At 34.1% G+C, this 10640-nt stretch overlaps 4 protein-coding genes across 5 annotated transcripts; 3 read left to right on the plus strand and 1 right to left on the minus strand.

Moving 5' to 3' along the window:
* Positions 1–19: 19 nt before the first annotated feature.
* LOC143430350 (lysM and putative peptidoglycan-binding domain-containing protein 3) lies at positions 20–2312 on the plus strand. The gene is made up of 3 exons (XM_076906578.1): positions 20–160; positions 328–538; positions 610–2312. The coding sequence occupies exons 1-3, from the start codon at positions 96–98 to the stop codon at positions 1144–1146; spliced, it is 813 nt and encodes a 270-aa protein (XP_076762693.1). The 5' UTR covers positions 20–95; the 3' UTR covers positions 1147–2312.
* Rps11 (ribosomal protein S11) lies at positions 1861–3301 on the minus strand. The gene is made up of 5 exons (XM_076906589.1): positions 3166–3301; positions 2780–2905; positions 2502–2707; positions 2164–2310; positions 1861–1967 (listed from the first exon to the last, which is right to left on the minus strand). The coding sequence occupies exons 1-4, from the start codon at positions 3175–3177 to the stop codon at positions 2187–2189; spliced, it is 468 nt and encodes a 155-aa protein (XP_076762704.1). The 5' UTR covers positions 3178–3301; the 3' UTR covers positions 1861–1967; positions 2164–2186.
* A 70-nt stretch (positions 3302–3371) lies between these two features.
* Nup44a (nuclear pore complex protein Nup44A) lies at positions 3372–6686 on the plus strand. 2 transcript variants are annotated; one of them, XM_076906569.1, is made up of 6 exons: positions 3372–3917; positions 4004–4160; positions 4297–4558; positions 4634–4864; positions 4946–5233; positions 6157–6686. In XM_076906569.1, the coding sequence occupies exons 1-6, from the start codon at positions 3807–3809 to the stop codon at positions 6332–6334; spliced, it is 1227 nt and encodes a 408-aa protein (XP_076762684.1). In that variant the 5' UTR covers positions 3372–3806; the 3' UTR covers positions 6335–6686. The 2 variants fall into 2 exon arrangements, with proteins under 2 accessions (XP_076762684.1, XP_076762686.1); XM_076906571.1 differs by lacking the exon at positions 6157–6686 and having other exon boundaries at positions 3374–3917; positions 4946–5941.
* A 741-nt stretch (positions 6687–7427) lies between these two features.
* Positions 7428–10640, plus strand: LOC143430368 (uncharacterized). The gene is made up of 6 exons (XM_076906599.1): positions 7428–7501; positions 8565–8666; positions 8816–8926; positions 8986–9144; positions 9255–9388; positions 10451–10640. Exons 2-6 carry the CDS (start codon positions 8568–8570, stop codon positions 10638–10640), a joined length of 693 nt encoding a protein of 230 aa, XP_076762714.1. The 5' UTR covers positions 7428–7501; positions 8565–8567.

The following is a 10640-nucleotide window of genomic DNA, read 5'->3' on the forward strand; positions in this document are numbered from 1 at the left end:
GTACAATAAGTACGGTGTGAAAAACCTTTCGTCTCATACATGCTTGTTATAGGATTTAGATAACAATTCCGTTTGAAAATGTCATTTATATTTGAATGACACAAATGACGAACGATAAAGATTACAAAAAAAGATTGTTTAGACGACAAGAAAGTATGAGGTAACTGATAAATGTGGTGTTTATATATCATTGTATGACAACTCACATATGATGCGTTATGATGTATTTAAATATGACCCGTGTATCCTATTTGCCCTTATATTTTTTATTAGCCGAGTGCTTCTCTGCAATCACGTTCGTATATGCAATAAGCTAATCCCTTTCAGGCAAATGGTTTATCAACGTGGAACTCAGAGAGATGGTTCCCCGCATTATGTATTTTTATATTCAGACGATGAGAACAGTGGGGACGAAGATGCTATTCCTCTGCAACAGCGTAATAAATCTGCATCATTACCACGTAAAGTGGAAGTGATCAATGTACCCCTGAAATCTGATGACACTTTGCAAGCATTAGCTTTACGATATAGATGCACGGTAATAAGAAAATATACAATCGAACGAAGAATAAAATTATGATAAATTTGAGCGGAAGGTTGTATTTCTAGATCTCAGAACTGAAGAGGATCAACAAGATTCATAAAGAAAATGAAATACATGCTAGAAGGTTCATCAAAGTACCTATTCAGCCGTTCTCGTTATTGACTGAGACTCTAGAACAAAATCAAAGTGGACAGGTAAATCAAAGTGAAGTAAGTATATTCACTCCTGGTGAAGAAAAAGAAAGTGAAATAATGAAAGATCCATTATTAAATCTAATAAAAAATCCAATTGCGACTGAATTGCCAAAAACAGAGATTAATACAATCATATTGAATTCAGTCTGCGAACCTTTGTCATCGTATAATGGTAATAATTCTTTAGAAATTACCAGTTCAGAATGTGACCAATTACTTATCCCAGCTGAGAATCATGTAGAAGGCTCTCATTTAACAGATACATTTAAATGTTCTGGCGATGACTGTGGATTATCCTGGACACAGCTCCTTGGATTTTCCCTATTGTTGGGGTTTGCAGGGCCTATTATATATATACTTTATATAACTGAATTCTCTTCTAAAAATCACTCAACTGCTAATCACTAGTAATTTCTTAAAGCAGGATTATTAGGAAGTACTATTTTCTTACGATTGAACTCCTTAAATAAGAATTAATTAATTAATTTATGCAAGTAAAAAGAAAATTGAAAGACAATGTTAAATGATATTAAATAGCACGGTATATAGTGCCTTTGTGATTATCTGTTTGATACAGTAGTGTGGTAGTCGTGTCGAGTGTACATGCTATTGCGTGTGTAATTTCGTATATTTTACCGAATATTGTACGAATTTCGTACTCTTAATAACAAGTATCGCCAAAGATGCATCGATTGGCAGTTATATAAGTTATTTGTAAAAATTTTGTACAAAAGGATAAATGGATATAGAATATTCATTTTAGATTCTGTTATCTTTAAGATCGCGTAATATGCAAGATCATTGTCTTTCGTTCGTAATAATATTATCGGTAAGAAATTGACATTATAGGATATTTGTGATGAACTTATTTTTAATACTGATAATATATTAATTACAACTAAGTATATATAATAACAACGAAGTCTTTGTTTCTTTATGACAATAAGCATCTTATTAAGTAACTTTAAAATTATATATAAAAATACTTTTGATAATGAATGTTTTTCTTGTTGACATTTGTAAAAATATATTTTCTAACACGAATTTATAGTTTGTTTTATGTCCTCTTTGGTATTCATTAGGATATCTGAGAGCTTCTAAGGGAAGCATTAAGTTATTCAAAAATTTTGTACAAAGAAATGTTTTTATTTGTTGTAACATTATATGATACAAATCAAGATGTTAATTCACTTTTATTCTTGTTCTGTTCATGATGGAGCCAATTTTTCCTGTAATAAAAAAATTATGCTAAAACTGAGCTTTTTTTACGAGTTATATTAAAATGATGTTATTTTAAAAATAATCAGAATACGATAAATTCGCTCATTTTAATAAATTCAGAAGACCGTCGTAAATTTCATCATTCTATAACTTCATCTCTTTTTTTCTACAAAAATAGGAAAATTAAACAGTTTCATTACTGACCATGGGTGGTAATATTGATAGTTTTAAAATTTCTTGAAACTCTTCTTCGATCCTGTTCCTTTGGAAACCTTCAAGACATTAAATCTGACTGTTTTACTGAGTGGTCTGCATTCTCCGATAGTTACTACATCACCGATTTCAACATCTCTGTAAACACCATAAAAATGAGTACTCTCTATACAAAAGTCCTTTTACACAGTAACATTGATATTCAATTTTTGTTCAGTAGACGATTATTACCTCAAATACTATTTCAGAAGACCGTCGTCAATATCATCATGCAAATCTAATGGCTACATCGCTAAAGTTATTGAAAAATACAGAAAACAAAGACCAACCTGAAGCAAGGACTCAGATGTACGCTCATGTTACGATGGCGTTTTTCAAAACGATTGTACTTTCTTATATAGTGGAGGTAATCCCTACGTATGACTATAGTCCTTTGCATCTTCATTTTCTGCACGACTCCCGTGAGAATGCGTCCTCTTATAGAAATGTTACCAGTGAACGGGCATTTCTTGTCAATGTATGTACCTTCCAGAGCCTGCAAGGACGACGATATTTGAAGAAAAGTGGAACGTCATCGAAGTTTATCGCGTATCGGAAATAGGCAAACCTCACGAGGTGTTTTGAAGCCGAGACCTATGTTGCGGCTGTATCTCATAGGCTTCCTCCTCTTTGGGCCCAGACCTTTCTTGCGGTTAAGAAAGATCGTGGGTTGCTTCTGGAAAGCGCGCTCGGTCTACAAGGATAAGAACACATGATTCACATTGTATATTCGCTCACATGACATTGTATTAGAATATCGTGTACACTTGGCGTTCTCTAACCACGTGTCACGTTTACATTACGATGTCATAACATTTTGTAATACTAGAAATTCATTTTTTCTATTATTAAGCATGACGATAAAGTTGGTTACGCGGATAACAATGTTTAGTAATCAATAGAGTTGTAATTAAAATAGTAAACCTATTGATATTATTAATATGAAAAACGTACCTGATCAGCCATCTTGCCGTACTGAAAGAACGATCGAAACCGGAAAGCTGGTAAATATCATTTTGTACCTGGATATTTTCAGTTGTACCAATATTAAAAAATATGCGATTAACAGGGTGGTCGAATCACTGGGGAAATAAATGCTTCGCACGCCCAGAGGAAGAGGTCGTCGTTGTTGATTCCTTTGGCCGCGTTTTCGTGTTGAGACCGCACATAAACTGCGCCGGTTCATTGAAATCAATTGAAATGCATTCAAACAATACACGAAAACACGATTTGCAAATTAAGCTGTTAAATCTTTCTGTTAACTTAGAATAGGTAATTTCGTTTAATGTTTCTTAATAGATATTTCATTTCTGACAGTGGAGTGATCGTAAAGAATGGTAGTAAGATTAATCGAGCTGTACAGTGTTTTCCCTCCTTTCTGATAACATAAAAACATAATTTGAGTATTTGGGAATATTTTGTACACTTTAAACCGTGATGTTCGATTCGTACGATAAGCTGTAAAAATTGAGTTCCTCGATATTCTGGCATTTGGCCGATTTGTTTCAATTTTGCTTTCTAACCTGTACATACACCGATACATCCATATAATCGTCAGTTGTTATTTTATTTCGTGATATTGAAACGTATCAAAGATGTTCGAAGCGCATAGTATTAATGCCGAGCACAAGGACTTGATTCATGATATCGCTTACGATTTTTACGGACAGCGAATGGCAACATGTTCCAGTGACCAATTTGTAAAAGTAAGAATTTCGCGATTGATGTTTGTATTTGTCCTGTAAACAGTCGTTTTCGTAGTCGATATGTGAAGATTGTAAAATTTACATAGGTCTGGGATGAAGACGAACACGGGAATTGGCATTTAACTGCATCTTGGAAAGCGCACAGTGGATCTGTGTGGAAGGTAACGTGGGCGCATCCAGAATTTGGTCAAGTCCTCGCGACATGCTCTTTCGATAGAACTGCGGCTGTATGGGAAGAGATAGGTACTTAATAGAGATTTGATATTTTCGTTAAGAAGTTATCAGCTGTTGTGGACTTTTATAACAAATCTGAAGAACTTGCAAGTGTTGAATTTCCCAATGGGTCAACAGTCATAACCCAGTTACATGTTATTTATAGTTGGAGAAGGATCTGGACCTGGAGAACGTGGCATGAGACATTGGGTTAGGAGAACGAACTTAGTAGATTCTAGAAAGTCTGTTACAGATGTGAAATTTGCTCCTAAAACTTTAGGACTGTTATTAGCCACTTGCAGCGAAGATGGAGTAATTAGAATATACGAAGCTCCTGATGTTATGAATCTAAGTCAATGGACTTTACAGCATGACATCAGTTGCAAACTTCAATGTAGTTGTCTTTCATGGAATCCTTCTCTCTCGAGGTATTATTACGTTTAATTATGTTTAATAGGCACTGTACATATGATTATTACATGCATATAAATGTTTCAACTTAGATTACATCCTCCAATGATAGCTGTTGGTAGTGATGATCCAAATACATCGGCAGGAGGAAAAGTTCTGATATATGAATATTCTGAAAGTAGCAGAAGATGGGCAAAAACAGAGACATTAAATATTACAGATCCTGTTCACGATATTGCATTTGCTCCAAATCTGGGTAGGAGTTTTCACACATTGGCTATTGCATCAAAAGATGTACGAATAATTACATTGAAGCCTCTGTTGTAAGCATACATCCTAAAATAGTTGCAATCATTGCATAAAGAAAAAACTTGTAAAAAAAACTTGTAAAATTATCATTGTAGGGACAGTGTACAAAGTGGTTCGCCACGCTTTGAAACTACAGTAGCGGCACAATTTTCCGATCATGATTTTACCGTGTGGCGCGTATGTTGGAACATAATGGGAACTATTTTAGCAAGCTCTGGGGATGATGGCTGTGTTCGATTGTGGAAAGATAATTACATTAATAATTGGAAATGTGTCGCTGTTCTGAAAGGTGATGGCACCTCGGCTCAAAGTGCTGAAACTCCTACAGCTGCAACACCACCCAATCATACGACAGGAATTCAACAAACACCTTCTACAACAAGGTATTATAAATTAGGTTCGATCAGTCATCCAAATCAAGTGCCTTGGCATTAGAGAGAATGGTCTTTTTGTTAAATATATTCAGATACCTCGTATCATTTATTACTTCATAAAATTATGCACATTTTGTGCGCAAAAATATTGAGTTAATTTTTAGTAAAAATATACATTTCTTTATTGTTGAAAGTATCAGGCTGGTTTGTATCGATTCTAATTTCATAGCACTGCACATTATTACATTGATTTAATAATACTGATTTAGTATACTTTTTATTAAATGAGATAGGTACATGAAGTGTATGTTGCACTGGAAACTTTTATAACAAGTTTTACCTCAATGTAATAATCATTTAATAATTTTGGTAATATAATAAATTTTCGGTTTAAATCGTATCCATTTAAAATAGTTGTTACTTGAGAAAGGGAGGTATCTTGTTATTTGGAAATAACAAGAAATTTATTGTTGAAGAAAGTATCAATTTAAAATGTTTTATATTTTTTAAAATAATGCAATTCATTAACTGAGGAACGTTAGGTGTGTTAATTGCTTAAATCGTATATATATATATATATTTTTGGTTAGTGTCAAAATTATTGTAAATATTTAGAATATAAGAATTACTATGTATGTATGTCCGAATGCACACACTTTGGAAAACATTTTACAGAAAATATATATTTCATTCAATTTGTAACGCAGTTTTTTAATTAATAAATGCTCTATATACATTGCAGTTTTTTATTTTTCCTACCTGAAAGTGTTAAATGTAACTAAAATCTTTTTTTATTTTTCATGTAAATGATAGATCGTCTTAGAGTAAGTTTTGTACCGTTATCTTAATTAAGTTTTGTGTTGTTCTTTTATTGCACATTAACGATCGACTTGTGGTTATTACTGTCTAAATGGATTTTGTTTCACTTTCAGAGCAGTAACTATAGCAACAGTCACTGCGGAGAAGCCTACGGTTACAGTTATGTGCAGCAATAAATGGCAACCACCTGTTATAAAGGGACGTTTCAGTAAGTCTGTGTTGTCGGGAAACCCTAACGAACTAACTCCACCTCCGCCGCCAATTTTAGAGTGCTCAAAGGTAAAAAAGTAGCATGCCAACTAATCACTTGGAGTTCTTGGTATTAAAAGGTGCGAAAGCAAGTAGCCTTATCGGTTTACGTTTAGTAAATGAAAGGAAATAGATTGAAGAAACACGAGCTACTTTTATGTACTTAAAAACGGAAATCTTTGAAATTTATCGCCATCGTAATGATACAATAACAAGCAGCAATAGTTAACTACTTAATAGTATTATTATCAGCACGGTTTTAGTGTTTTGTATATATACATGTTATATACAACATTTATGTTAGATCTTACTTGCCATTTCGACTGATTTTAGCGAACTAATTTTACGTACATTACTTTTTATTACTACGTGACATATTTGTATTTAACGAGAATAAAACACATATGTAATAAATAAGAGTTTACACTATTTTTTTTACGATATGTATATAAAGAATAACGCACGAATAAATGTACGCGTATAAAAACTTGTATGTATTTCAAATTCAATTGATTACTAGAAATTAAAACTTTAAGAATGTAATCCGGTTATATCAATGTTCAGTAAATTATATTCTATAATTATTACTTGTTAAATCATTGCGATATTCATGTTGTTTTCGAACGACGAACATAGTAGTCGCGAGCGTAGTTTGTTGTTACAGTTGACTGTCGCCGCGTTTAAATGTCCTCGCGCTCAGTGTCTGCGCGGACTTCGCAGCGAGTGGACGTGCGTTCTCCGCGATCATTATTGTTCGAGAAATTCGTCGCGTTACTTTATCGTCGCGTTATTGCTGTTAATTGTGCGTTCAAGATCGAAAGTGCGTCTCTGAAGCATTATACATCATGAAACGTGCAATCGAGCCTGTTCGAAGGAGCCTGTTGGATATAATCCGGAAAAATCTTCATGCTGCCGGCAAGGTAAGAGTTCCCTTACACATTAACGTTTCTGTAACTTGTTTACGTTCAAGCTACACGATTGCGATGTTACGTGTCCTTTTATGTTCGTACAAACGTGTTTAAGTCCGCGAGATAATAATTCTCTCGTTTCTATCATTTGAAATTATCAAACCACGCTGCAACGCCATCTCCATTCGTCCTCCATCGTTTGGTCAAACGCGTAAGAAAGATTTATTGTTTCTAGAGTACGTATGTAACACGAGTTGTTTATATTGGAGAATATATTGGTGCGCATTCTAATCTGGAAGAGGTACGATGATAGCAGGTTATTTAGTTGTTAGTAAATGCGTTGCCGTAAAAGATAGATGTCTGGTAAATGTCTTGCTAAATTATTCGTATGTAATATAATATTATATGTAAATATGTATTTATAATTTATTCGATTGTTTATATGTCGTACGTAATTTATTGTAAAATCAGCTAACAATTGTAGTTACCGAAAGCCATATATGTATATCTTTTTCAATCGTCATAAAAATGATATATGATATGATGGTATGCAATAGAAGTTTAACAGCTCTTTTACTATTAAAATTGCACAATATCTAGTATTTATTATTTATAAATAATATAAATATATACTGTCGTGCGGCGCAAGTGACATCACATGGCTTTTACTGTGAAAAAGTTGTGTTTTCAGGATGTACATTTCAATATTTTTAATGTAATTTATTTGATATTTCCCGCTTTAGAGGTAAGAGAGAAAGAGAGAGAAAGATATATAAGAACGCTATGAGAAAGAGTGAGACAGATGATACTACCCTGCTGAAGAACCCCTGGCGCCATCTCTGTAAAAAGTGCTCAAACTGGTCGCTCAGCGGTACCGACAGCGAAGTAAACTACTGAGAACTACTAGCGCCATCTCTTGGAAGGGTTCTGAAATTAGGTCGGTAATTAGTTTCAGTATTTTTCGCAGAGATGGCGCTAGTAGTTCTCAGTAGTTCACTTCACTGTTGATAATGCTGAGCGACCAGTTTGAGCACTTTTTACAGAGATGGCGCCAGTGGTTCTTCAGTAGGGTAGGTAACAACTGTCTCACTCTTTCCTATAGCATTCTTATATATCTTTCTCTCTCTTACCTTCAAAATGGCAGATATACAAAAAATTGCAATGAAACTAGTTAGATATACAATAAATTACAATAAAACTACTGAAATATACAAGAAATGACATTTAAAACTAGTGAAACGTATAATAAATTACGTAGACATTCTATAATTTCTTTCGTCTTTCACGGTAACACATATATTTATCGTACAATTATAATTATAAATTAAAATGGTATCGAAGAATATAAAGAAGATAATTTCCAGCGAATGGAATCCATAATACACGACTTACAAGAAGACTATATTAACAGTTCCATTACTGGATTATTCCTTGTTTATCCGCAATATTTTATTCATGTATTCGAGGTGCGTTGATGCAAGTATTGGAAGATTCGGGGGTTTAAAGTATAAAAGTTTGAGAATTAAAAAAATTGGAAAGTTGGATTCTGAAATTTTTTGCGTAAAAGTTAAATTTTTATGTGTTTCACGATGAAAATACATTTTTATCAATGCAGGCATCGGAAAATATAATATATAGACATTTGAAGGGTTTGTACGATAGTAAGATCGAGGATTGCGAAATAGTGCGGTCAATTTTTCTCCCAACTTATCACCACGTTCATCAAGTAAGATTTCCATCGAGTAAAGTACGAAAGAAAATTAATTTCATAGCCAAACGTTGCAGAGATTTTTCATGGACTGGTTCCACGTGTACATGATACCACCCTCGTTGTTACAAAAGATAGAGTCCTTCGAATTGGAGGACATTCAATTGCAAACGTCTAATTGTTTCAACAAAGTGTACTCGTTGTGCAGTCATATCTCGAATGCGATTCACGATACGGTAAGATTCATCGAGACATCAATCGATGCGAAACATGATGCAGTTTCAAAGAGATCTCTCGATTAATCGATTGATTTTGAATTTGATTTGAAATCGTTTCTTGCGTGAAGTCAGTTACCATGGACGAAGTTATGAGGAATATACATAACAGGATTGCGAGACTATATCCTGAGAGTACATTACTAGAATATTTATTAAACGTAAAGAGCCCCGTTCTTTTAACCGTTGAAGAATATCTGCAAATGTATTCCACGGTTCCATTAATCAATCTTTACGCAGGTAATATTGTATCAATTATTATATTAAATATTTTGTGATAAATAGTGGGAAGAGGCTAAGTCTAATTCGAAGCCATTGTTCCTCCTTGATGGAAATGAAAAATAGGGGTTGAATAAAAACGATTATTTATTTCAGAGTATTTACAATATCAAAAAAAGTCTCCTTTTTATGGGGTACATGAAATTTGTGTCGGATATCGCTAAACTAATTACATATACAAACTTCATTCAAACGGTTTCCCTTTTTTTTTTCGGTTTTCTCTCGCGAAAGCAGCTGGTCAGACTCGATCGTTGAAGATGTACAGGCGGTACATGGTTGAAACGGTGTTTCCATATACTTTTCTTATTAGTCTAAAAAGATTTCTTTGGCTCTTATCCCTGGCTACTGTAAGATACATAGTAACGAAGCAGATTGGTGTGCAAACGCTGGTCGGTATTGTTCGATATTCTGTGGTCGTCGCGCGAACTCCAATGCGTTTGCCTTCGCGCAATGGACGCATCGCGTTTATTTCTTGATAAACGATACGAGTTTGTTGTCTCGAAGGGTTGTGTACCGTTGCAACGGATATAAAGTAACATTCAACGCGTAATATAGCATCTCTTAGAGCACTAATATATCCTTTATCCACGCAAGATGGGCTGTGATTCGTACCGTAATTAAAAAGATAACGCTAGGTACAAATATTTTGGAACAAAATTCGTTCATGATAGATTTGATTTTTCAAGAGTTTTTAACATTTTTAAAGTTTATTAAGTGCAAATGTCCACGCATCGAGAGTTTATTAAACACATAACACGTCCCTATTCTTCACAAGATTATTATATATTTCTACAAAATTAACTGAAATATTTATTCCTCTTTTTCCACGAAAAAATCATTATTTAAAATACCATTTCGTTTTCTATTCATTCCATTACGAATCGAATCACTTTCCATCTTGCCACAGCACGCGTCCAAGTGCAAATCAACAAGAGAACCGTATTCCCAAAATACGATTGGCGAACATCCATTTTCCTCAACGTCTTAGATCCCCGCGAACAGAAGCCATACACTTTGCCACTCACAAACCTTATACAATAGTAACAATTAAAAGTAACGCCAGACTTCTGGTCAGAATATTGCACGGTAACGTCGAGGGATCTACTTCACCGTTTTCTAATAACGAACAATTGCAATTGATACCACAAAAGTTCACGTTCCTCGTACCGACCAAGTGA

This window comes from Xylocopa sonorina, chromosome 13, assembly GCF_050948175.1.
Source record: "Xylocopa sonorina isolate GNS202 chromosome 13, iyXylSono1_principal, whole genome shotgun sequence".
Lineage (NCBI taxonomy): Eukaryota > Metazoa > Arthropoda > Insecta > Hymenoptera > Apidae > Xylocopa > Xylocopa sonorina.

Bases quoted from the DNA above. Each gene is read 5' to 3' on its own strand.
- LOC143430368 (XM_076906599.1), top strand. From the start codon at position 8,568: ATGGAATCCATAATACACGACTTACAAGAAGACTATATTAACAGTTCC. The intron at 8,667-8,815 runs GTGCGTTGATGC...TTATCAATGCAG, and splicing joins ATTTTATTCATGTATTCGAG to GCATCGGAAAATATAATATA. The intron at 8,927-8,985 runs GTAAGATTTCCA...CAAACGTTGCAG, and splicing joins CTTATCACCACGTTCATCAA to AGATTTTTCATGGACTGGTT.
- Nup44a (XM_076906569.1), top strand. From the start codon at position 3,807: ATGTTCGAAGCGCATAGTATTAATGCCGAGCACAAGGACTTGATTCAT. The intron at 3,918-4,003 runs GTAAGAATTTCG...AAATTTACATAG, and splicing joins CCAGTGACCAATTTGTAAAA to GTCTGGGATGAAGACGAACA. The intron at 5,234-6,156 runs GTATTATAAATT...TTTCACTTTCAG, and splicing joins CAAACACCTTCTACAACAAG to AGCAGTAACTATAGCAACAG.
- Rps11 (XM_076906589.1), bottom strand. The intron at 2,708-2,779 runs GTTTGCCTATTT...TCGTCCTTGCAG, and splicing joins GCTTCAAAACACCTCGTGAG to GCTCTGGAAGGTACATACAT. The intron at 2,311-2,501 runs GTTGGTCTTTGT...TGGTGTTTACAG, and splicing joins CATCTGAGTCCTTGCTTCAG to AGATGTTGAAATCGGTGATG.
- LOC143430350 (XM_076906578.1), top strand. From the start codon at position 96: ATGACACAAATGACGAACGATAAAGATTACAAAAAAAGATTGTTTAGA. The intron at 161-327 runs GTAACTGATAAA...AATCCCTTTCAG, and splicing joins AGACGACAAGAAAGTATGAG to GCAAATGGTTTATCAACGTG. The intron at 539-609 runs GTAATAAGAAAA...TTGTATTTCTAG, and splicing joins CTTTACGATATAGATGCACG to ATCTCAGAACTGAAGAGGAT.